Genomic DNA, 27,085 nt, shown 5'->3' with positions numbered 1-27,085 from the left:
TAGTGGTAGCAGCAAACACCCATGGGTTTTAGTGTCCTCCATTGAAGGTTTCAAGAAACATTTGGAGTACCCAAAGTCATCTTTTTACTCCAAAATGCTATGTGCAAAGGGAAATCAGACGTCTCCTCACATCTGCCCCTTATAGACAGGATCAGCATACTTACGTTCTCCCTCTCTTGGAAGAGCTCGCTTTTCAGCATTTCATGAGCGGATGGACGAAGCGAACAGTCAGTGTTGGTCAGTAACTTAACGTATTTGCATTGCATTGGCCAGCGGCTTTCAAACGCATCAGGGATGATCCCGCGGCTGAGAGACGTCAAGACGTCATTCCTTTCCATCGCTGTCCAGAAGGGGTGGAAGAGTTCTAGTAATATGACGCCAACACTGTACATGTCGGACTGCAAGACACAAGCGCAAAGTTTAAGAAAACCTATGTAGCGGTTAAAATAAAAATATTATGTGCTGTTATATAGGCATGGATCTAAGAAAAAGTTCAAAAAGTGTCCCAGGCCAAGGAAGGGTCATCAATAATGTAGGGCTGCCCCTTAAAAATGTGTAGTCCACAAATGGAAACCCCTCTTAAAATGCCCCTAATAAGCTAAATGGGAGTGGACAACCACTTTAACCCCTTCATGACTGCAGATTCGCCTTTTAGCGCCGGTTAATCAGGGACTTTATTCGCCAGCGCCTCACTTTTTAATGGCGCTGAGGAACAATAGAATAGCACCGCCCCATGGGTCAGCTGTATATAACAGATGACACCAGCAGCCATTGACCCCGAGCAATTTTGGAACCGATCGTGGCAGATTATCCGAGTATCTAAGTTGTTGGAGAATTATAAGACCCCCCCCCCTGGCGGATTGCCTCAAGATTTTAGAATATAAAAGTAGCAAAGCATTAAAAAAAAAATAAAGTAAATTAAAATGGCCGTAACTGTACTAACCCGAAGAATAACTATCACTTGTACTGCACAGTGAAAAGTGCATATATATATATATATAATGGATGAGTGAAGGAAATGAGGGACCGCACTCCGTACCGCTGTGCAGGAATCTTTAGTTTATTAGACGGTGCAGGGTAAAAAGCAGGAGACGAGCTGTGAGCTGGCTCCCAGGTAGGGGGCGACAGCTGTTTCGCTTAACTAATTAGGCTTCCACAGGTCCATATGTGGAGCTACAACAGCACCCCCTATATAGGAGTGCTCACAGGTGCGTCGCATGCCACATAAAAAAACATACATAGGAAAATGTAATGTGCATATAAAACATGGAACACACCATGCCACAATACAAAACAAGGTTATTACAAAACGATTATACCAAAAAAGAAGAGATAAAGGACACCGAAGGAATACATGTGCAAAATATGTCAAAGCACACACATATGGAGGACCTACAGAAAAACTGACAGATCCACGCGATCATTTAACCCCAATGCCCCCTGAGCTCCATAATTAATGATTAGTTTGGCCTCAACTTGTAGTAAAAGTTGCTGAAGGTTGCCCCCCCTCGATGGGAGGACAACCTTCTGCAGGCCAGCAAAACGGAGGACATCAGGGTTACCATTATGATGCTCGCGGATGTGAGAAATCAGTCTAGGAGAACCTTTGCCTGACATTACCGAATTGTAGTGCTCCCTAAACCTGACGTATAAACATCTGATTGTTTTGCCTATGTAAAATCTGCCACAAGGGCAGAAAATCACATAGACAACGAATTTAGTTTTACAAGAAATAAACTGGAGGACCGAATGTGAGTGCGAACCCACCTGTAGGGATCGGCCAGTGAGATGCAGGTTACAGAACCTGCAGTTGCCACACCGGTAGTTACCCGGCGGGCAGCATCTATCGAGCCACACAGAGGGGCTGGTAAGTCTATTTCTCACTAGTTTATCCCATAGGTTAACGCAACGTCTGAACGAGACCAAAGGATTAGCCTTGGTCATTTCAACCAAAGTAGGATCTCTTTCCAGAATGTGCCAATGCCTATACAAAGTTCTCCTAATGACATGCTCCAAGGGACCGAAGCGAAAGCTAAACACAAATCTATTCAGATCATCAATCTTTCTGTCAGGGCGGCCCGTGCGATTAGAACAATGGACACCAGATCTAGCCCTCTCAAAAGCAGAATCAATCAACTCCTCAGGGTAACCCCTTTGCTGAAGCCTTTCCTTTAATTCCATTGACTGCTGGAGAAAAGTCTCCTCAGAACTATTAGCCCTGCGTACCCGCAAAAATTGACTGTACGGTAAAGCAGTCTTAGTATGAAGGGGGTGTGCGCTCTGGAAATGTAAGTGAGTTGGATGCCGTCGGTTTCCTAAACAATTGAGAGTGAATATTACCATCCCTGATGGAAACCTCAACGTCCAAAAAATTGAGGGTATCGCCACCAAAAGAGGAAGTGAAGGACATATTCATTGTATTCGAGTTGTTAAGATGTGACACAAAATCAGAGAATAAATCCTCCGTGCCAACCCATACAATGAATATGTCGTCCACATACCTCAAATAGTGGCGAATATACCTCAAAAAGGGGTTGGTATCGGAAAGAAGGGAATTTTGTTACTTACCGTAAATTCCTTTTCTTCTAGCTCTTATTGGGAGACCCAGACGATTGGGTGTATAGCACTGCCTCCGGAGGCCACACAAAGCAATTACACTAAAAAGTGTAAGGCCCCTCCCCTTCTGGCTATACACCCCCAGTGGGATCACTGGCTCACCAGTTTTAGTGCAAAAGCAAGAAGGAGGAAAGCCAATAACTGGTTTAAACAAATTCTCTCCGAGTAACATCGGAGAACTGAAAACCGTTCAACATGAACAACATGTGTACCCGCAAACAACCAACAATTCCGAAGGACAACAGGGCGGGTGCTGGGTCTCCCAATAAGAGCTAGAAGAAAAGGAATTTACGGTAAGTAACAAAATTCCCTTCTTCTTCGTCGCTCTATTGGGAGACCCAGACGATTGGGACGTCCAAAAGCTGTCCCTGGGTGGGTAAAGAAATACCTCATGTTAGAGCTGCAAGACAGCCCTCCCCTACGGGGAGGCAACTGCCGCCTGCAGGACTCTTCTACCTAGGCTGGCGTCCGCCGAAGCATAGGTATGCACCTGATAATGTTTGGTGAAAGTGTGCAGACTCGACCAGGTAGCTGCCTGGCACACCTGTTGAGCCGTAGCCTGGTGCCGTAATGCCCAGGACGCACCCACGGCTCTGGTAGAATGGGCCTTCAGCCCTGATGGAACCGGAAGCCCAGCAGAACGGTAGGCTTCAAGAATTGGTTCTTTGATCCATCGAGCCAGGGTGGCTTTAGAAGCCTGCGACCCTTTGCGCTTACCAGCGACAAGGACAAAGAGTGCATCCGAACGGCGCAAGGGCGCCGTGCGGGAAATGTAGATTCTGAGTGCTCTCACCAGATCTAACAAATGTAAATCCTTCTCATACCGATGAACTGCATGAGGACAAAACGAAGGCAAAGAGATATCCTGATTAAGATGAAAAGAGGATACCACCTTCGGGAGAAACTCCTGAATAGGACGCAGCACAACCTTGTCCTGGTGGAAGACCAGGAAGGGAGCCTTGGATGATAGTGCTGCCAGCTCAGACACTCTCCGAAGAGATGTGATCGCTACCAGAAAAGCCACTTTCTGTGATAGTCTAGAAAGTGAAACCTCCTTCAGAGGCTCGAAGGGCGGCTTCTGGAGGGCAACTAGTACCCTGTTCAGATCCCATGGATCTAACGGCCGCTTGTACGGGGGTACGATATGGCAAACCCCCTGTAGGAACGTGCGCACCTTAGGAAGGCGTGCCAAACGCCACTGAAAAAAGACGGATAGCGCCGAGACCTGACCTTTAAGGGAGCCGAGCGACAAACCTTTTTCTAACCCAGATTGCAGGAAAGAAAGAAAGGTAGGCAATGCAAATGGCCAGGGAGACACTCCCTGAGCAGAGCACCAGGATAAAAATATCCTCCACGTTCTGTGGTAGATCTTAGCGGACGTGGGCTTCCTAGCCTGTCTCATGGTGGCAACGACCCCTTGGGATAATCCTGAAGACGCTAGGATCCAGGACTCAATGGCCACACAGTCAGGTTCAGGGCCGCAGAATTCCGATGGAAAAACGGCCCTTGGGACAGTAAGTCTGGTCGGTGTGGGAGTGCCCACGGTTGGCCGACCGTGAGCTGCCACAGATCCGGATACCACGCCCTCCTCGGCCAGTCTGGGGCGACAAGTATGACGCGACTGCAATCGGATCTGATCTTGCGTAGCACTCTGGGCAAGAGTGCCAGAGGTGGAAACACATAAGGGAGCCGGAACTGCGACCAATCTTGCACTAGGGCGTCTGCCGCCAGCGCTCTTTGATCGCGAGACCGTGCCATGAAGGTTGGGACCTTGTTGTTGTGCCGTGACGCCATTAGGTCGACGTCCGGCACCCCCCAGCGGCGACAGATTTCCTGAAACACGTCTGGGTGAAGGGACCATTCCCCTGCGTCCATGCCCTGGCGACTGAGGAAGTCTGCTTCCCAGTTTTCTACGCCGGGGATGTGAACCGCGGATATGGTGGAGACTGTGGCTTCCACCCACATCAGAATCCGCCGGACTTCCTGGAAGGCTTGCCGACTGCGTGTCCCCCCTTGGTGGTTGATGTATGCCACCGCTGTGGAGTTGTCCGACTGAATTCGGATCTGCCTTCCTTCCAGCCACTGCTGGAAGGCTAGTAGGGCAAGATACACTGCTCTGATTTCCAGAACATTGATCTGAAGGGTGGACTCCTGCTGAGACCACGTACCCTGAGCCCTGTGGTGGAGAAAGACTGCTCCCCACCCTGACAGACTCGCATCTGTCGTGACCACCGCCCAAGACGGTGGTAGGAAGGATCTTCCCTGTGATAATGAGGTGGGAAGAAGCCACCACTGCAGAGAGTCTTTGGCCGTCTGGGAAAGGGAGACTTTCCTGTCCAGGGATGTTGACTTCCCGTCCCATTGGCGGAGAATGTCCCATTGAAGTGGACGCAGATGAAACTGCGCAAACGGAACCGCCTCTATTGCCGCCACCATCTTCCCGAGGAAGTGCATGAGGCGTCTTAAGGAGTGCGGCTGACTTTGAAGGAGAGCCTGCACCCCAGTCTGTAGAGACCGCTGCTTGTCCAGCGGAAGCTTCACTATCGCTGAGAGAGTATGAAACTCCATGCCAAGATACGTTAGTGATTGGGTCGGTGGCAGATTTGACTTTGGGAAGTTGATGATCCACCCAAACGCCTGGAGAGTCTCCAGTGCAACATTCAGGCTGAGTTGGCATGCCTCTTGAGAGGGTGCCTTGACCAGTAGATCGTCCAAGTAAGGGATCACAGAGTGTCCGTGAGAGTGCAAGACTGCTACCACTGCCGCCATGATCTTGGTGAACACCCGAGGGGCTGTCGCCAGACCAAATGGCAGAGCTACGAACTGAAGATGGTCGTCTCCTATCACGAAGCGTAGAAAGCGTTGGTGCTCTGTAGCAATCGGCACGTGGAGATAAGCATCTTTGATGTCTATTGATGCTAGGAAATCTCCTTGAGACATTGAGGCAATGACTGAGCGGAGGGATTCCATCCGGAACCGCCTGGCGTTCACATGCTTGTTGAGCAGTTTTAGGTCCAGAACAGGACGGAAGGAGCCGTCCTTTTTTGGAACCACAAAGAGATTGGAGTAAAATCCTCGCCCCCGTTCGTGAGGGGGGACAGGGATCACGACTCCTTCTGCTCTTAGAGAGTCCACCGCCTGCAGCAGGGCATCTGCTCGGTTGGGGTGTGGGGAGGTTCTGAAGAACCGAAGTGGAGGCCGAGAACTGAACTCGATTCTGTACCCGCGAGACAGAATGTCTGTTACCCACCGGTCTTTGACCTGTGACAGCCAAATGTCGCAAAAGCGGGAGAGCCTGCCACCGACTGAGGATGCGGAGGGAGGAGGCCGAAAGTCATGAGGTAGCCGCTTTGGAAGCGGTTCCTCCATTTGTTTTCCTGGGGCGTGAGTGAGCCCGCCAGGAATCTGAGCTCCCTTGTTCTTTCTGAGTCCTTTTGGACGAGGAGAATTGGGCCTTGCCCGAGCCTCGAAAGGACCGAAACCTCGACTGCCACTTTTTCTGTTGAGGTTTACTTGCTCTGGGCTGTGGTAAGGAAGAGTCCTTACCCTTGGACTGTTTTATGATTTCAGCCAATGGCTCACCAAACAGTCTGTCTCTAGATAATGGCAAGCTGGTTAAGCATTTTTTGGAACCAGCATCTGCTTTCCAGTCCTTTAACCACAAGGCTCTGCGCAAAACCACAGAATTGGCGGACGCCATAGCGGTACGGCTCGTAGATTCTAGGACAGCATTGATAGCATAGGTCGCAAACGCAGACATTTGCGAAGTTAGGGACGCCACTTGCGGCACTGCTGGATGTATGAAAGCATCCACCTGTGCTAAACCAGCTGAAATAGCTTGGAGTGCCCACACGGCCGCGAATGCTGGAGCAAACGACGCGCCGATAGATTCATAGACAGATTTCAACCAAAGGTCCATCTGTCTGTCGTTGGCATCTTTAAGTGAAGCGCCATCCTCTACTGCGACTATGGATCTAGCCGCAAGCTTGGAAATTGGGGGATCCACCTTTGGACACTGGGTCCAGCGTTTGGCCACCTCAGAGGGAAAAGGATAACGGGTATCCTTAGAACGTTTAGAGAAACGCTTGTCTGGATGAGCGTCGTGTTTCTGGATCGATTCTCTGAAGTCAGAGTGGTCCAAAAAAGCACTTAATTTACGCTTGGGATATAGGAAATGGAACTTCTCCTGCTGTGCAGCTGCCTCCTCTGCAGAAGGGGCTGGGGGAGAAATATCCAACAGCCTATTAATTGCCGATATAAGGTCATTAACCATGGCGTCACCATCAGGGGCATCCAGATTGAGAGGGGCCTCAGGATTAGAATCCTGGTCACCGTCCTCAGTCTCATCACAGAGAGACTCTTGTCGCTGCGACCCTGAACAGTGTGAAGACGTGGAGGGTCTTTCCCAGCGAGCTCGCTTAGGCTGCCTGGGACTGTCATCTGAGTCAGAGACTTCAGCCTGTGATGCTTGAGACCCCCCTGAAGTACGGATTAGTTCCAACTGAGGGGGACCGGAGAGCATAGACACAGCAGTGTCCATGGTCTGAGCAACTGGCCTGGACTGCAAGGTCTCCAGGATTTTTGCCATAGTCACAGACATTTTATCAGCAAAAACTGCAAAGTCTGTCCCCGTCACCGGGGCAGGGTTCACAGGCGCCTCTGCCTGGGCTACCACCACAATAGGCTCTGGCTGACGAAGTGCCACTGGGACTGAACATTGCACACAATGAGAGTCGTTGGAGCCTGCTGGTAGATCAGCCCCACATGCAGTACAAACAGTGTACACAGCCCGTGCCTTGGCAGCCTTGCGTTTTGCGGATGACATGTTGCTGCCTCCTCAGAGCAGTACAGGTGTCCAGCCAAGAAGCGACCTTACAGTGCACTATATAAATATATATATATATATGGTACCAAGAAAAAAGTACACTAATATAACACTGAGGCACTAGAGGGGCCAGCACTACTGTGCTGCTTACCGCCCGCTTAGGAGCGGTGTGTGGACGCCAGAAATCCCTCTAGTCTGGGTCTCCCAGAGCCTGCTGCCTTTCCCCAGCCAGACCGCATGTGTAATGGCTGCCGGCGTCCTTGTGGAGAGGGGGGGCGGGCCCTGGGCGTACACCGACGAAGAGCGGGAAGTCTGCTTCCCCCTGTGCCTAGTGAGAGGGCTGGAGCATGTAAATAAAGCTCCAGCCCTCGGCGCTGTTAATTGAGCAGCGTCTCTCCCCTACCCTGATTGACAGGGTGGGGGCGGGAACGAAGCGGCACTAGGCCGCAGAAGCCGGGGGCTAAAGTTAGAAGCGCCGCCGCCGTAAAAGCGCGGTCGGCGCAAAGTCCCCGGCGCACTACAAGTCGCAGCTGCGCCGCCGCTCCAGGAGCGGTCGGCGCAGTAGTTCCCAACATGAAACGTCACTCAGCAAAGCTGCAGTGACCTAACCCCGGCGCACAGCGCTACTGTCCCCGGCGCACTATAACGCTCAGCAAGCCTGAGAGTGTCCGTGCCTGCCGGGGACACAGAGTACCTGAAAGTTGCAGGGCCTTGTCCCTGAACGGCACTCCCGCTCCAAATCCAGCAGGTTCTATGGGTCTGTGGATGGAGCCCGGCCCCAGGGCTTGGGGGCCGGCAAGATCCCACTTCCACAGAGCCCTCCAGGGGATGTGGAAGGAAAACAGCATGTGGGCTCCAGCCTCTGTACCAGCAATAGGTACCTCAACCTTACAAGCACCACCGCGGGTGAGAAGGGAGCATGCTGGGGGCCCCATATGGGCCCTCTTTTCTTCCATCCGATATAGCCAGCAGCTACTGCTGACTACAAACAGTGGAGCTATGCGTGGATGTCTGACCTCCTTCGCACAAAGCAGAAAACTGGTGAGCCAGTGATCCCACTGGGGGTGTATAGCCAGAAGGGGAGGGGCCTTACACTTTTTAGTGTAATTGCTTTGTGTGGCCTCCGGAGGCAGTGCTATACACCCAATCGTCTGGGTCTCCCAATAGAGCGACGAAGAAACACATACTTGCTCTCGAAAGATCCCAAAAATATATTGGCCATGGCACAAGAGACAGGGGTACCCATAGCGGTACCCCCGCACTGCAAGTACCAACGGTCCAAAAAACTAAATGCGTTCCTAGAAAGAACAAAATCAAGGGACTCCTCCACAAAATTGCAATAACGAGCATCCTTCCCACTCTGTGCCACCATTTCCTTCACAGCTTGAACCCCCAAACGCTGGGGAATGCGGGTATAAAGGCTCTCCACGTCAATTGATGTTAGTTGGAAGCCTTGCTGCCATGTTATACCTTTAAGTAGTGCCAGAAAGTCACCAGTGTCCTGGACATAAGAGGGGATATGACTAAGAATGGGTCTTAGCAGCCAGTCCAAATAGTGTGATAAAGGCTCTGTTAAAGAGCCGATACCAGCCACTATAGGACGGCCTGGGGGATTGTCTCTACTCTTATGGACTTTGGGTATACAATACCAGCAAGGCTTCGTAAGGTAAGGAGGGATCAATTTGTCCGCCTGCGTCTGCGAGAGAAAACCTAGACCAACGAACTTGTTCAAGAGCCGCACCAAAGACTTCTTGAATTCCTGAATGGGGTTGCTAGGCAACGGGGTATAGGTGGCTTTGTCAGATAACTGTCGGAGGCACTCTTGGAAATACTGTTGCCGTGTCAGGAGGACAATGTTGCCCCCCTTATCCGCCTCGCGGAACACCGTGTCCTCCCAACCCCGCATAATGCGAATGGCAGTCAATTCGCCCTGACTCAGATTCTGAGTGGGGTTAGTATAGATCAATGCCTCAATGTCTTTCAGGACAGTATCCTGATACAAGTCCACCAAATTACCCAGTACCGTGGGGGGATAAAAATCGGATTTAATCCCTTTAGTGAACCTATTTACTGGTAACGCAGAAGTAGCCACACTGGGGCTAGACCCATGATGGGGTTAATTCAGACTGAGGAGTACCTCAGCGTCCCGAACCACATCTGCGTCAGAAGCACCCGTGACATCGAAGTGGTTACTATCAACAGTGCACGGGATATGCCCCTCCGGAGTAGATCCCGGACTGCCCGGTGCAGACTGAAAATGTTTGTATAAATGGATCTTACAGATAGCTTTAAACAAATCCACCCTAAACTCAGCAAAATCAAAAGGTTCAGGAATACAAAATTTCAGACCCTTGGAAAGTACGGAAATCATGTCAGGAGATAATGAGAGGAAAGGTTGATGATTGTGTTCACACTAGACTGAGTGACAGAGGGACTATTCAATTCCGCCAGGACACAGATTCCCTCTTGCGCCCTCTGCCCCCCCATCGAGTGCGTTTTCTAAAGGGGCAGTAGCTCTAAACGCACCTGAGTTACCCCCAGAGGGGCCTGCGACCACCTCCTCGGAGCCACTGGACTCCGAGTCGGTGGTCCAGTATCCCCTGTTGGCACCAAAAGTGCTCCTTCTTAATATGGGGTTTATGCCTATAATTTTTGGTGCTGTCTTTAGCCCAACAGAAAACCTGCTTCCTCTCATAGTCCCTCTTGTCCCTGAGAAATTTTTCTCTTTTTTTATTTTTAATCTCAGTCTGCACATTCACCAACCTTTTATCAAGTTTTAAACAAAATGCATTCCAATCATCATTTGACATTCTTAATCGTGTGTCTTGTTTTAGAGCATCCAGTTCAGAGTTCAGAACAGCATAGTCCTTGTTTTTATCCAATACAAGATGTAACAGTTTTTTAGAGCACTCCAATTGTATATTTTCCCATTGCTGGGTAAACGCAGTGTCCTCTTGGAAGTGTGAAAGGGTCTTGATAACCCGTAGTCCACGTGGGACCCGATCACATTCAACATACGATTGCAAAGACTGAACAGTCCAAAATAATCTCACTTCCTTTTCTGCCAGTGTCTGTATCCGAAATTCCAAGGTTTTAACTCCTAAAACCTCCGTGTCCTTCTTAAAATTACATTCTCCAAAAAAGGAGCCGGCGTCAGCCCGTCCAGCCTGCAAGCCCGTAGCACCAGGTGGTAATTCGTTACAATTATCAGACACCTCCATAACAGCGCCGTACCAGCGCACAGAGTCACACCAAAATAATATAGTGACAGCAAGCAGTGTGCGAGCAAACCAAAGAAAGTCAGTAATCCAGCAAGATAGGAAGGGTGCTGCACCACTGTATGTCACTCAGCGATAACGCATGTGTGCTTGTCGAGGGCTGGGAATTACCGTATCCTGAGCGGGGGTGCTCGTCCAGAAGAAAAGTCCAAGTACCGATGGATGAGTGAAGGAAATGAGGGACCGCACTCCGTACCGCTGTGCAGGAATCTTTAGTTTATTAGACGGTGCAGGGTAAAAAGCAGGAGACGAGCTGTGAGCTGGCTCCCAGGTAGGGGACGACAGCTGTTTCGCTTAACTAATTAGGCTTCCACAGGTCCATATGTGGAGCTACAACAGCACCCCCTATATAGGAGTGCTCACAGGTGCGTCGCATGCCACATAAAAAAACATACATAGGAGAATGTAATATGCATATAAAACATGGAACACACCATGCCACAATACAAAACAATGAAAACAAGGTTATTACAAAACGATTATACCAAAAAAGAAGAGAGAAGGGAATTTTGTTTACTTACCGTAAATTCCTTTTCTTCTAGCTCCAATTGGGAGACCCAGACAATTGGGTGTATAGCTTCTGCCTCCGGAGGCCGCACAAAGTATTACACTTCTGCCTCCGGAGGCCGCACAAAGTATTACACTTAAAAGTGTAAGGCCCCTCCCCTTCTGGCTATACACCCCCCCGTGGGAGCACGGGTCCCTCAGTTTTAGTGCCAAAGCAAGAAGGAGGAAAGCCAATAACTGTTTCAAAAACAAATTCAATCCGATAAACAATATCGGAGAACGTAACTTATCAACATGAACAACATGTGCACCCGAAAAACAAATACCCTAAGAAAAAACAGGGCGGGTGCTGGGTCTCCCAATTGGAGCTAGAAGAAAAGGAATTTACGGTAAGTAAACAAAATTCCCTTCTTCTTTTTCGCTCCTAATTGGGAGACCCAGACAATTGGGACGTCCAAAAGCAGTCCCTGGGTGGGTAAAAGAATACCTCGTGATCGGGCTGTCAGGCAGCCCTTTCTTACAGGTGGGCCACCGCCGCCTGCAGGACTTGTCTACCTAGGCTGGCATCCGCCGAAGCGTAGGTATGCACCTGATAATGCTTGGTAAAAGTGTGCAGACTCGACCAGGTAGCCGCCTGGCACACCTGCTGAGCCGTAGCCTGATGCCGTAATGCCCAGGACGCACCCACGGCTCTGGTAGAATGGGCCTTCAGTCCAGAAGGAGTCGGAAGCCCAGCAGAACGGTAGGCGTGAAGAATTGGTTCCTTGATCCACCGCGCAAGGGTGGATTTGGAAGCTTGCGACCCTTTATGCTGACCAGCGACCAGGATAAAGAGTGCATCCGAACGGCGCAGAGGCGCCGTGCGGGAAATGTAGATCCTGAGTGCTCTCACCAGGTCCAACAGATGCAAACCCTTTTCAAATTGGTGAACTGGATGCGGACACAAAGATGTCCTTCGCACAAAGCAAAAACTGAGGGACCCGTGCTCCCACGGGGGGGTGTATAGCCAGAAGGGGAGGGGCCTTACACTTTTAAGTGTAGTACTTTGTGCGGCCTCCGGAGGCAGTAGCTATACACCCAATTGTCTGGGTCTCCCAATTAGGAGCGAAAAAGAAAGGACACCGAAGGAATACATGTGCAAAGCACACACATATGGAGGACCTACAGAAAAACTGACAGATCCACGCGATCATTTAACCCCAATGCCCCCTGAGCTCCATAATTAATGATTAGTTTGGCCTCAACTTGTAGTAAAAGTTGCTGAAGGTTGCCCCCTCTCGATGGGAGGACAACCTTCTGCAGGTCAGCAAAACGGAGGACATCAGGGTTACCATTATGATGCTCGCGATCCGCTGCCATTTAACGCCTTATTACCTAGATTGCCACCGCATCACGGCATCTGGAAGAGCTGGGGACACTCCGGGACGGCCGCATAATGGATGCAACAGTCCCAGGGCAGCCGCGGCTGATATTCTCAGCTGCGGGAAAGGGGGGGGAGGGCCATTAACTCAGGCCCTCGCCCTCCCCAGCCTGAGAATACCGGGCCGCCGCTGTGTGTTTACCTCGGCTGGAAGGGAAAAATACGGCGGAGCCCGCATTTTTTTTTTTTTTTTTTATATATATGTCCGTTTGATTTCTATGTGTATTCTATATGTCTGTGTGTGAGTGTGATGTGTGTGTTCTGTGTCTGTGATATGTGTGTGTGTGTTTACTCTCTGCTCTGCTTCCTCTTCCTGTCATAAGGACATCACTTCCTGGCAAAACGCAGGCAGCGATGAACATTATGTCCCGAAAACGCGAAATACCGCAGGGAATAACGCAGGAAAACGCAATGAACTGCACAGAATTTGCTACCTACGTTATTCCCTGCGGGATTTCACGATTACATTGCAGTCAATAGAATAAAATCCCGCAGTGACGTGCGGAAAAGTGACATGCAATTGTTTTTGGTGCGGGATTCCCGCAGCAAGACATGCAGCTGTCAAAATCCGCATAGTGCGCACAGCTTTTTTTTTCCCCATAGGATTTGCTGGTGAATCACTGCAGAGATGTTATGAACATAACATGCAGCGAAACATGCAGCAAATCCGCAGGAAAAACCGGCAAGTGCGCACAGGGCCTTAGAAGTAGCACATGGCAAAGCAGAGAAGCCAGTAAGGGCCTAAAGGGGATAGGTTGAGTAGTGAGAGCAATGGTGGGAAGATCCGTGGGCTATAGAAGGTGAATCTTGTGCAGAAATGAAGCCATCTCATACAGGAGAGCTACTGAAGGCAGCATTATCCCCAAAACTCAATCTAAATCCAGTAAGCTGTACTGGAACATACCCACAATAGAAAAAAGTCTGAACCTAAAAGCAGATAGCAAATTCTGTATAAAAAAAAACAAAACACACACAACAAACAAATGAAGGCTGCAGACCGAAGCCCAAGACTTATTGCATGTTATTACAAGAAGTATTTTCATGTAAAGAAGGGAATTTTGTTTACTTACCGTAAATTCCTTTTCTTCTAGCTCCAATTGGGAGACCCAGACAATTGGGTGTATAGCTTCTGCCTCCGGAGGCCACACAAAGTATTACACTAAAAGTGTAAAGCCCCTCCCCTTCAGCCTATACACCCCCCGTGCTGCCACGGGCTCATCAGTTTTGGTGCAAAAGCCAGAAGGAGGAAAAAATTATAAACTGGTTTAAAGTAAATTCAATCCGAAGGAATATCGGAGAACTGAAACCATTTAACATGAACAACATGTGTATACAAAAAACAGGGGCGGGTGCTGGGTCTCCCAATTGGAGCTAGAAGAAAAGGAATTTACGGTAAGTAAACAAAATTCCCTTCTTTGTCGCTCCTAATTGGGAGACCCAGACAATTGGGACGTCCAAAAGCAGTCCCTGGGTGGGTAAATAATACCTCATAATAGAGCCGTAACGGCTCCGTCCTACAGGTGGGCAACTGCCGCCTGAAGGACTCGCCTACCTAGGCTGGCATCTGCCGAAGCATAGGTATGCATCTGATAGTGTTTCGTGAAAGTGTGCAGGCTCGACCAGGTAGTTGCCTGACACATCTGCTGAGCCGTAGCCTGGTGTCGCAAGGCCCAGGACGCTCCCACGGCCCTGGTAGAATGGGCCTTCAGTCCTGAGGGAACCGGAAGCCCCGAGGAACGGTAAGCTTCGAGAATTGGTTCCTTGATCCACCGAGCCAGGGTTGATTTGGAAGCTTGTGTCCCTTTACGCTGGCCAGCGACAAGGACAAAGAGAGCATCGGAGCGGCGCAGGGGCGCCGTACGAGAAATGTAGAGTCTGAGTGCTCTCACCAGATCTAACAAGTGCAAATCCTTTTCACATTGGTGAACTGGATGAGGACAAAACGAGGGTAAGGAGATGTCCTGATTGAGATGAAAAGTGGGCAAGGCAAATGGCCAGGGAGAAAACGCCTGAGCAGAGCACCACGACAGGAATATTTTCCACGTCCTGTGGTAGATCTTGGCGGACGTTGGTTTCCTAGCCTGTCTCATAGTGGCAATGACCTCTTGAGATAATCCTGAAGACGCTAGGATCCAGGACTCAATGGCCACACAGTCAGGTTGAGGGCCGCAGAATTCAGATGGAAAAACGGCCCTTGAGACAGCAAATCTGGTCGGTCTGGCAGTGCCCACGGTTGGCCGACCGTGAGATGCCACAGATCCGGGTACCACGACCTCCTCGGCCAGTCTGGAGCGACGAGGATGGCGCGGCGGCAGTCGGCCCTTATCTTGCGTAACACTCTGGGCAACAGAGCCAGAGGAAGAAACACATAAGGAAGCTGAAACTGCGACCAATCCTGAACTAAGGCGTCTGCCGCCAGAGCTCTGTGATCTTGAGATCGAGCCATGAATGTTGGGACCTTGTTGTTGTGCCGTGACGCCATTAGGTCGACGTCCGGCATCCCCCAGCGGCAACAGATCTCCTGAAACACGTCCGGGTGAAGGGACCATTCCCCTGCGTCCATGCCCTGGCGACTGAGAAAGTCTGCTTCCCAGTTTTCTACGCCCGGGATGTGAACTGCGGATATGGTGGATGCTGTGGCTTCCACCCACAGCAGAATCCTCCGGACTTCCTGGAAGGCTTGCCGACTGCGTGTCCCACCTTGGTGGTTGATGTAAGCCACCGCTGTGGAGTTGTCCGACTGAATTCGGATCTGCTTGCCTTCCAGCCACTGCTGGAACGCTTTTAGGGCAAGATACACTGCCCTGATCTCCAGAACATTGATCTGAAGTGAGGACTCTTGCTGAGTCCACGTACCCTGAGCCCTGTGGTGGAGAAAAACTGCTCCCCACCCTGACAGGCTCGCGTCCGTCGTGACCACCGCCCAGGATGGGGGTAGGAAGGATTTCCCTTTCGATAATGAGGTGGGAAGAAGCCACCTCCGAAGGGAAGCTTTGGTTGCTTGAGAGAGGGAGACGTTCCTGTCTAGGGACGTCGGCCTCCTGTCCCACTTGCGTAGGATGTCCCATTGAAGAGGACGCAGGTGAAACTGCGCGAAAGGGACTGCTTCCATTGCTGCCACCATCTTCCCCAGGAAGTGCATGAGGTGCGTCAAGGGGTGTGACCGACCTTGAAGGAGAGATTGTACCCCTGTGTGTAGTGAACGCTGTTTGTCCAGCGGAAGCTTCACTATCGCTGGAAGAGTATGAAACTCCATGCCAAGATATGTCAGTGATTGGACCGGTGTCAGATTTGACTTTGGAAAATTGATGATCCACCCGAAACTCTGGAGAATCTCCAGAGTAACGTTGAGGCTGTGTTGGCATGCCTCTTGAGAGGGTGCCTTGACCAGCAGATCGTCTAAGTAAGGTATCACTGAGTGACCCTGAGAGTGGAGGACCGCAACTACTGTAGCCATGACCTTGGTGACAACCCTTGGGGCTGTCGCCAGGCCGAACGGCAGTGCCGCAAACTGAAGGTGTTCGTCTCCTATGGCGAAGCGCAAGAAGCGCTGATGCTCTGGAGCAATTGGTACGTGGAGATAAGCATCCTTGATATCGATCGATGCTAGGAAATCTCCTTGGGACATTGAGGCGATGACGGAGCGGAGGGATTCCATCCGGAACCGCCTGGTCCTTACGTGTTTGTTGAGCAGTTTTAGGTCCAAAACAGGACGGAAGGACCCGTCCTTCTTTGGAACCACAAACAGGTTGGAGTAGAAACCGTGACCCTGTTGCTGAAGAGGAACCGGGACCACCACTCCTTCTGCCTTCAGAATGCCCACCGCCTGCAGAAGAGCCTCGGCTCGCTCGGGAGGCGGAGATGTTCTGAAGAATCGAGTCGGAGGACGAGAGCTGAACTCTATCCTGTAACCGTGAGACAAAATGTCTCTCACCCAACGGTCTTTTACTTGTGGCAGCCAGGTGTCGCAAAAGCGGGAGAGCCTGCCACCGACCGAGGATGCGGTGTGAGGAGGCCGTAAGTCATGAGGAAGCCGCCTTGGTAGCGGCACCTCCGGCGGTCTTTTTAGGGCGTGATTTAGACCGCCATGCGTCGGCGTTCCTCTGATCCTTCTGAGGCCTTTTGGACGAGGAGAATTGTGACCTGCCCGCACCCCGAAATGACCGAAACCTCGACTGTCCCCTCCTCTGTTGGGGTGTTTTTGGTTTGGCTTGGGGTAAGGATGTTTCCTTTCCCTTGGATTGTTTGATGATTTCATCCAATCTCTCACCAAACAAACGGTCGCCAGAAAATGGCAATCCAGTTAAGCACTTTTTTGGAAGCCGAATCTGCCTTCCATTCCCGCAGCCACAAGGCCCTGCGTATTACCACCGAATTGGCGGCTGCAACCGCCGTACGGGTCGCAGAGTCCAGGACAGCATTAATAGCGTAGGACGCAAATGCCGACGTTTGAGAGGTTATGGACGCCACCTGCGGCGCAGACGTACGTGAGTGCGTCAATTTGCGCCTGACCAGCTGAGATAGCTTGGAGTGCCCATACGGCTGCGAATGCTGGAGCAAAAGACGCGCCGATAGCTTCATAGATGGATTTCAACCAGAGCTCCATCTGCCTGTCAGTGGCATCCTTGAGTGAAGCTCCATCTTCCACTGCAACTATGGATCTAGCCGCCAGTCTGGAGATTGGAGGATCCACCTTGGGACACTGAGTCCAGCCCTTGACCACGTCAGGGGGAAAAGGGTAACGTGTATCCTTAAGGCGCTTTGAAAAACGCTTATCTGGATAAGCTCGGTGTTTCTGGACTGCCTCTCTGAAGTCAGAGTGGTCCAGAAACATACTCTTTGTACGCTTGGGAAACCTGAAACGGAATTTCTCCTGCTGAGAAGCTGACTCCTCCACTGGAGGAGCTGAGGAAGAAATATCCAACATTTCATTGATGGACGCAATAAGATCATTCACTATGGCGTCCCCATCAGGAGTATCAAGGTTGAGAGCGGCTTCAGGATCAGAATCCTGATCAGCTACCTCCGCTTCATCATATAGAGAGTCCTCTCGCTGAGACCCTGAACATTGTGATGATGTCGAGGGAATTTCATAGCGAGCTCGCGTAGTCGGTCTGGGGCTGCGGTCCGTGTCAGAGACCTCACCCTGGGATCCATGAGACACCCCGGGAAGACATTGCTGTTCCAACTGAGGGGAACCAGGGGACAATGATAACACAGTGCCCCTGGCTTGAGATGCCGGCCTGGACTGCAAGGCTTCTAATATCTTAGCCATAGTCTCAGAAAGTCTTTCAGTAAAAACTGCAAACTCCGTCCCTGTCACCTGGACAGTGTTAACAGGTGGTTCTCCCTGGGCCACCCCTAGCAGAGGCTCCGGCTGAGAAAGTGCCACAGGGGCCGAGCATTGCACACAATGAGGGTCAGTGGAACCAGCCGGCAGTATAGCCGTACATGCTGCACAGGCAGCATAGTAAGTCTGTGCCATGGCACCCTTGCTGTTGTCTCCTCTGAGCAATACAGGAGGGTAAATAGCTACAAATCAACAGTGCACCCTACAGTGTAAAGTATAGACTATAATCATATAAACTATAAATACACTTCTGCACTAGTGGGGCCAGCACCACAGGTGCTGCTTACCGCCTGCGCAAAGCGTTTGTGTGGGCACCAGAATTCCTGCCTGGGTCTCTTTCAGCTTGTCTGTCCTCTCCAGCGTTAGCAGAGCTGAGAGGAATGGCTGCCAGCGTCCTGGGGAGAGGAGGGAGCCGTGGGCGTGACCCAGAAAAGTGCGGGAACTGGTGCCCCACTGTGCAGAGTGAGGGGGGTGAAGTATGCAAAGCATGCTCCAGCCCTCAGTGCTGCCGACCTGTACAGCGTCCCGCCCTTCCCCTGACTGGCAGGGCTGGGGGCGGGAAAAGAATGAGACTAGGCCGCAGAAGCCGGGGACTATAGTTATAAGCGCGGCCGCCGTATAAGCGCGGTCGGCGCGGAAGTCCCCGGCGCACTAACAGTCCCAGCCGCGCCGCAGGCATAACCATGGCAGCGGCGGTCAGCGCGGCAGTCCCCCTACACAAATACACTCAGCGACGCTGAGTGTATAGTGGCACACATGCAGCCAGCGCTGCTGTCCCCGGTGCACTAGCACACCCAGCAATGCTGGAGTGTTGCTGTGCGCAGTCCCCACGGGGACACAGAGTACCTCCAAGTAGCAGGGCCATGTCCCTGAACGATACTCGGCTCCTATCCAGCAGGGTCCTCAGGAGCTGTGGATGGAGCACGGTCTCCTGTGCCTGGAGACCGATGGGATCCCACTTCACCCAGAGCCCTAATTGAGGGATGGGGAAGGAAAGCAGCATGTGGGCTCCAGCCTGCGTACCCGCAATGGATACCTCAACCTTAACAACACCGCCGACAAAAGTGGGGTGAGAAGGGAGCATGCTGGGGGCCCTGTTATGGGCCCTCTTTTCTTCCATCCGACATAGTCAGCAGCTGCTGCTGACTAAGCTGTGGAGCTATGCGTGGATGTCTGACCTCCTTCGCACAAAGCATAAAAACTGATGAGCCCGTAGCAGTACGGGGGGTGTATAGGCTGAAGTGGAGGGGCTTTACACTTTTAGTGTAATACTTTGTGTGGCCTCCGGAGGCATAGCTATACACCCAATTGTCTGGGTCTCCCAATTAGGAGCGACAAAGAAAGTCGCATTCTCCTTGTCAAAAGCTATCAAAAACCTTTTAAAAAGGAGAAGCAGACATTAAAAGTGCTGATGTTTTGCTGTTATTTCACTCCAACTTCCTCACAGTAATGAGTTTTGTTTATACTTATTTTTTTTTTTAAAGGAGACGGCGATTACAGGATCCTTGGGGGCGTGGCTCACATAATCCTCAGGGGTGGGTCTTTAGGCTGTTCTGCATTATTACTGCAAATCACACACCCTTATTAAAGGCCATACAAAAATAGTAAACAAGAAAAAAAAAAAAACCCTATCTCTTGAACCATTTGCTGGATTTTAAAAAATAAATAATTAAGAGCAAATAAATGTGTGGAGCAGCGGGAATAAAGTAAGAGCAAAAAAATGTGCCACTTTTGACCTGGTGACAGAGCCTCTTAAACACATATATAGGTCTTTGTACCTTGAAATCATAGTGTGAGCCTTTTAACTGTTCCTGTGCCGCATACATACAGGTGCCGACTCCTGACGTGTGTGTGGAATCTGGATTTAGTGGGAAGCGAAAACACATTAGAATTACAGTGAAAGGTAACATCTACATACAGATAATAGAGGATCCACCATGGACACAGCTTACCACCTCTACCACCCACAGACTAGAATACTCCCCCCATAGAAGTCAATAAACATCTCCAGATTATCATTTCCTACAGACCCTGTGGTTACAGTATCTCAATGGAGGCAAGATGTTACCAAAAGTTGAATTCCAGCCATTTTAATACTAAAGGTTTATCCTGGAGCATTAATTTGAAAAATCTGGAAAACCCCTTTAATACTCTAGCGTGACCCGTTCACTTACTATTGGTGCCATCTTTCTTTAGCCAAGGATCCGAGTGCTGTAAAATGTCTCTGCATGCAAGTCCAAAGTCACCGATACGAACATGAAGATCTGGCCCTTGTAAGAAAATATTTCTTGGCTGCACAAAAGAGAAAAAAGGTCAGATCAGGGGTCGGTAAAAAGAATACCGTATATACTGGCGTATAAGACGACTTTTTACCCCCTTAAAATAATGGCTACAGTGGGGGGTCGTCTTATACGCCGGATATACGGGGGGGGGGGGTGTGTGTGTGTGTATATATATATATATATATGTACACTGCAGCATCCAGGGGAGGTGGGGGCAGCAGCTCTGGAGCACAGGGGAACGCTGCGGGCTGCAGCCTTTGATCTCCTGCACCCGCTCATATAATATGCACAGCCGCTGTCCATCTCCAATGGTGCTGAAATCGCACGCAGTGAGGGGCTGGGGGAGCGGTGCATATTATATGAGCCTGCGTCCCAGTGTGATCGCACATGCCCACCCCTGTGTTAGATTTGGCCCCCAGGCTGCTGCTCATTCTAAAATAAAAAAAGCTTTACTTACCCCCTGCAGCGTTTCTCCCCGTGTCCCTGCTTCCACTGTGATCAGGCAGGCAGAGAGCTCAGGCTGCTGTGCCGATCACATGACCGCACTGAGAACCAGGAAGTGGAAGAACAGAAGCACGGAGCCAGACAGGAGGGAGCTCAGCGCTGGAGGAGGTAAGGAAAGAGGGTTTTATTTTACTTTGGGCAGCAGCCTAGGGGCCATATCTGACACAGGGGGACTTGTGCGATCTATAGGGGCCATGGGCAGCACTATGGGGGCGATATCTGACACAGGGGGACTTGTGCGATCTATAGGGGCCATGGGCAGCACTATGGGGGCGATATCTGACACAGGGGGACTTGTGCGATCTATATAGGGGCCATGGGCAGCACTATGGGGGCGATATCTGACACAGGGGGACTTGTGCGATCTATATAGGGGCCATGGGCAGCACTATGGGGGCGATATATAACACAGGGGGACTTGTGCGATCTATATAGGGGCCATGGGCAGCACTATGGGGGAGATATCTAACACAGGGGGACTTGTGCGATCTATATAGGGGCCATGGGCAGCACTATGGGGGAGATATCTAACACAGGGGGACTTGTGCGATCTATAGGGACCATGGGCAACACTATGGGGGCGATATATAACACAGGGGGACTTGTGCGATCTATATAGGGGCCATGGGCAGCACTATGGGGGCGATATCTAACACAGGGGGACTTGTGCGATCTATATAGGGGCCATGGGCAGCACTATGGGGGCGATATCTGACACAGGGGGACTTGTGCGATCTATAGGGGCCATGGGCAGCACTATGGGGGCGATATCTGACACAGGGGGACTTGTGCGATCTATATAGGGGCCATGGGCAGCACTATGGGGGAGATATCTAACACAGGGGGACTTGTGCGATCTATATAGGGGCCATGGGCAGCACTATGGGGGCGATATATAACACAGGGGGACTTGTGCGATCTATATAGGGGCCATGGGCAGCACTATGGGGGAGATATCTAACACAGGGGGACTTGTGCGATCTATATAGGGGCCATGGGCAGCACTATGGGGGCGATATCTAACACAGGGGGACTTGTGCGATCTATAGGGACCATGGGCAACACTATGGGGGCGATATATAACACAGGGGGACTTGTGCGATCTATATAGGGGCCATGGGCAGCACTATGGGGGCGATATCTAACACAGGGGGACTTGTGCGATCTATAGGGGCCATGGGCAGCACTATGGGGGCGATATCTAACACAGGGGGACTTGTGCGATCTATAGGGACCATGGGCAGCACTATGGGGGCGATAAATAACACAGGGGGACTTGTGCGATCTATATAGGAGCCATGGGCAGCACTATGGGGGCGATATCTAACACAGGGGGACTTGTGCGATCTATAGGGGCCATGGGCAGCAGCATGGGGGCGTTATCTAACACGGGAACGTGTGCAATCCATAGGGGACCATAGGCAGCACAGGGGAACGTGTGCCATCACAAGGGGGCTATATTCAATATAAGGGGGCCATATCCAGATTAAGGGGGCTAATTTTATGATGGGGGCTATGAGGGACATATACCCTATATGATTTGTTAGAGGGACACTGGCATTATAAGATGGACCCCATTTAACGTTAAAAAAAAAAAATTCTCTTTTCCTTCACCAAATTTGGGGGTGCGTCTTATAATCAGGTGCGTCTTATAAAGCGAAAAATACGGTATATATCATACAGCAGGGGTCGGGAACCTATGGCTCGCGAGCCAGATATGGCTCTTTTGATGGCCGTATCTGGCTCGCAGACAGGGCTCCTACCTGTCTATGGGCAAATGCCGGGGCCCTGGAGAGCCGGGGGGGCCCACTCGGCCTCGTCAGTTCTCCTGTCCCTTGGCCGGGGCCCACTCGCCTTTATAGTTCTGCTGCCCCCGGCCGAGTTCCGGGGACCGCAGTCCTCGGCAGCAATCTGCGGCGCCATCACTTTAAGGCGCGCAGACATCCTGTTTTGAATTTCATCTGTGGGCGGAGCTACCGCCTTCTCAGTCCCACAGATGAAGGAGGCGAGCATCTGTCCGGCGCTGTGTGGGCCCCCTCTCCACCGTGACCTAATCGGGTAAATGCCCTCCCCGCCTCCCCATTATGGGCCCCGGTGAGCTGCTTCTAACCCCCCAGATGTATGCCCTGCCAATCCCCCCCCCCCCCGCCGATGCCGCGGGTGCTGTACCCGCCGAGCCGCGGGTGCAGGCCCCACAGAGCAGCAGAGTTGTGTGTATTTGTCTGTATGTAGCAGAGTTGTATGTGTTTGTCTGTATGTAGCAGAGTTGTATGTGTTTGTCTGTATGTAGCAGAGTTGTATGTGTTTGTCTGTATGTAGCAGAGTTGTGTGTGTGTGTTTGTCTGTATGTAGCAGAGTTGTGTGTGTTTGTCTGTATGTAGCAGAGTTGTGTGTGTTTGTCTGTATGTAGCAGAGTTGTGTGTGTTTGTCTGTTTGTAGCAGAGTTGTGTGTGTTTGTCTGTTTGTAGCAGAGTTGTGTGTGTCTGTTTGTAGAAGAGTTGTGTGTGTCTGTTTGTAGAAGAGTTGTGTGTGTCTGTTTGTAGCAGAGTTGTGTGTGTCTGTTTGTAGCAGAGTTGTGTGTGTCTGTTTGTAGCAGAGTGTAGTACCATTGTTTCAGTCCAGTTGTGGCTTTATACAGCAGGGAGGAGCATTCCTTGCTGTACTAAGTGAACATTGGAGCGATTGATCTGTCAATGGCCCTTTAAAAACATATTGTACGGCTCTCGCGGAATTAAAATTAACATGTTGCAATCAAAGCAGACTTTTTTTCATTTGGGAGCGGGGTAGTCTTATACAGTGAGTATATCCCAAATTCTATATTTTTAGGGCAGAAGTTGGGGGTCGTCTTATACGCCCAGTCGTCTTATACGCCGGCATATACGGTAATTACGGATAGCAAGGCTGCCATCATAGGGCTAGATTATGGGCACATTAGGCGGCACGGTGGCTCAGTGGTTAGCACTGCAGTCTTGCAGCGCTGGGGTCCTGGGTTCAAATCCCACCAAGGACACCATCTGCAAGGAGTTTGTATGTTCTCCCTGTGTTAGCGTGAGTTTCCTCCGGGTTCTCGGATTTCCTCCCACACTCCAAAGACATACAGATAGGGAATTTAGATTGTGAGCCCCAATGGGTACAGTATTGCCAATGTATGTAAAGCGCTGTGGAATTAATAACGCTATATAAATGAATAAAATTATTATTATACAATCTGCATTATGGATCTACTCTCCAGATCAGCATAGGATCCTGGCGATCTGTCAGGTCTACTCGAAATGTGTAGGGTCTGGGTAATACGAGTGTGCACCACCGTACAGCCGCCCAATGGAGACCAAATGGGACAAGGTTTTGGCCTCCTTTAGATGGCTACATGCAAACGGACACCGCAATTCATAGTAACGTTAGCCCTATATGTCCAGCTCAGATCATAAAATCATTTATAAAAAGTGGTCACCCCAGGATTTTTCCCCTAATGATAAATGATTGTTAGGGTTTCTAAACTTCCCTTTTGCGGTCAGGAAAGTGACCAGTAAACAGAAAGTAGCATGTAAAATTAAAGGGAATCTGTCACCAGGTTTTTGCTCCCCATCTGAAAGCAGCATAATGTAGGGGAAGAGATCCTGATTCCAGCAATGTATCACTTACTAAGCTGTTTGCTGCCATTTTGATAAAATCACTGTTTTTTCTCTGCTGCAGATCTAGCAGCTATACAGAGCTCATGAATATGCTGGACTACCTGCAGCACGCCAAGTAGTCCTGTAATGATGATCCTCTGCTGATTAAACACTGATTTTATCAAAACTGCACTAAGCAGCCATGTAAGTGACACATCACTGGAATCGGGGTCTCTGTCTCTACATTATACTGCTCTCAGATTAGGTGGCAAACACCTGGTGACAGATTCCCTTTAACCACTAAGTTGCCATCATTATTATTATTAGATGTATGTTAAATCAGGAATGCCATCACTTTCAAACCACAAATGTTCCTCAGCATCTTCTTATTTTCAATATTACAGGATACATACAGTATCTCAGTGTGACCACGATGTAGGGAGAAGTGCCTGATAAATATGCTGGACTAACTGCAGCACACCAAGTAGTCCTGTAATGATTATCACCTGCTGATTAAACAGTGATTTTATCAAAACTACATTAAGCAGCCCAGTAAGTGATACTGGTGGAATCAGGATCTCTGCCCCTACGTTATGCTACTCTCAGATTAGGTGGCAAAAACTTGGTGACCGAGTCCATTTAAGTGCAAGGTTTCTTCCTGAAGACCTAAAGCTCTATATATGTAAAGCTGGTGACATATTCCCTTTAAAAGAACAGATCACAATATACCATACCTTCAAATCTCGATGGAGAACACCCATGGAATGGACGTATCGTACACCTTCCAAGAGCTGACAGAAAATGCTCAAAGCACTTGGGACATCTACATAGTCAAAACATCCTGAGGATAGACCAGAAATAAGACATTACCAAAAACAAGCATTTTTAGGTTACTAAGCAAGGAGGTGTGTATTTCTTCCTGCTTATCTAGCACCAGCATATACTGCGGCGGTGTACACAGTCCCTTACAGAATTCTGCCTCTTTCAGATAAACAAATATCAGCCTAGAAACTAAACTCAGTGCAAAATATTTGGCTAAATCAGATGTTGCTTCCTAGTGTAAAGGAAATAATCATGTAAAAATCTGCGGCACTTATGTAAGTCTTACTTGCCGAGTCTTCCCCCTTCCTGTAGTGATCGTTTCGCTCTTCAATCCAGTCCCATAAAGACCGTTCACAGAGATTCATCTGTATGTGCAACATCAAATGGTACTGAATCTGTGGAGAGAAGAAAGCTGGCTCTGAATGGATCACAGAATGGCCAGAAGTATGCAAATTGCATAATTACAGTCACATGACCGCCAGCACTGGAGAATCCTGACAGTGTGCACATTGCGTGCTGTGAGGATTCACAAGTCTGCTGTCAGAGTGACTGTATACTCCAACGCCGGACAAACCCTTTAAATAAAAGTGCCTGTTTTATGGTTCATTACAGTAAACCGTTTATTAATGACTGAGCAACCGGTCAGTCAATCTGTCATAGTAACCGCACAGCAGTAAAAGGTGTCTGAAGCCCCCTATAACAGCAGCCTGGATGTGTAGACTGGAGCCCCCTATCACAGCAGTCTCGAGCCGCCTATCACAGCAGTCTCGAGCCGCCTATCACAGCAGTCTCGAGCCGCCTATCACAGCAGTCTCGAGCCGCCTATCACAGCAGTCTCGATGGGTAGTCTGGAGCCCCCTATAACAGCAGTCTCTATGTTTAATCTGGAGCCCCCTATTTTGTCTTTCTGGAGTTTATAATTTCTCCCAACTAGTAGCAGCTGTAAAGTTATGGATAAAGCTCCAAACCAATGTCCAACTATGGTGCTAAATGTTCTAATCTTTCTTCCTAGGTCACAGGTAAGATCAGATTTAGGATATGACTCCTGTACGTGTAGCATAAAGCCCTGGTGACTGACCGGTCATCGCACTACGAGGCTAGTAATGACAACGCTGTATAACGTACCTCAAAGTGTCGGTGCAGGCACAGCTCCTTCTGAGGGCACTCCTCCTCACACGATGAATCGCTCCCATCATCCACGTCATCCTCAGAATTGAACGGACATCGGTCCCTCGGGCACAGCTCCTGTGAGGTGTCGTGTTTATTGCCAACGCTGGAGTAGGATCGGACATTGGAGTCTTTGTTGCCACTTGGGCTGATGTCAGACGGGGTGATGTTCCGGATTTTGCCATTAGAGTAATTCTGGTCTTTACCCACAGAGGCCATGTTCACCGACTGGTTTCCATTTGTTGAGTCAGCAAACACAATAGACCCTCCACTGCTCTCTACGCTTTGTACTCCCATATGATGCCTGGAATGAGGAACATAATTGGTTAAGTATTACACAATCTGTCACCAGGAAAGAAGGGAATTTTGTTTACTTACCGTAAATTCCTTTTCTTCTAGCTCCAATTGGGAGACCCAGACAATTGGGTGTATAGCTATGCCTCCGGAGGCCACACAAAGTATTACACTAAAAGTGTAAAGCCCCTCCCCTTCTGCCTATACACCCCCCGTGCTCACGGGCTCCTCAGTTTTGGTGCAAAAGCAAGAAGGAGGAAAAAATTATAATTGGTTTAAAGTAACTTCAATCCGAAGGAATATCGGAGAACTGAAACCATTCAACATGAACAACATGTGTACACAAAAAACAGGGGCGGGTGCTGGGTCTCCCAATTGGAGCTAGAAGAAAAGGAATTTACGGTAAGTA

General features: G+C 50.0%; 1 protein-coding gene across 1 annotated transcript in view; it reads right to left on the bottom strand.

Annotated features, from left to right (window-relative positions):
• EIF2AK1 (eukaryotic translation initiation factor 2 alpha kinase 1) overlaps positions 1 to 27,085 on the bottom strand; it is a 98,574-nt gene that overhangs the window by 2,382 nt on the left and 69,107 nt on the right. The window contains exons 9-14 of the mRNA XM_075318045.1: positions 26,341 to 26,686; positions 25,502 to 25,610; positions 25,128 to 25,234; positions 20,171 to 20,288; positions 19,775 to 19,854; positions 165 to 398 (exon numbers count right to left, since the gene is read on the bottom strand). Coding sequence (XP_075174160.1) covers positions 165 to 398; positions 19,775 to 19,854; positions 20,171 to 20,288; positions 25,128 to 25,234; positions 25,502 to 25,610; positions 26,341 to 26,686 — 994 coding nt within the window. The remainder of the gene's footprint in view (positions 1 to 164; positions 399 to 19,774; positions 19,855 to 20,170; positions 20,289 to 25,127; positions 25,235 to 25,501; positions 25,611 to 26,340; positions 26,687 to 27,085) is intronic.

The sequence above is a fragment of the Anomaloglossus baeobatrachus genome, chromosome 7, assembly GCF_048569485.1.
Source record: "Anomaloglossus baeobatrachus isolate aAnoBae1 chromosome 7, aAnoBae1.hap1, whole genome shotgun sequence".
Taxonomy (NCBI): Eukaryota; Metazoa; Chordata; class Amphibia; order Anura; family Aromobatidae; genus Anomaloglossus; species Anomaloglossus baeobatrachus.
This window is presented reverse-complemented; position numbering and strand designations above follow the sequence as displayed.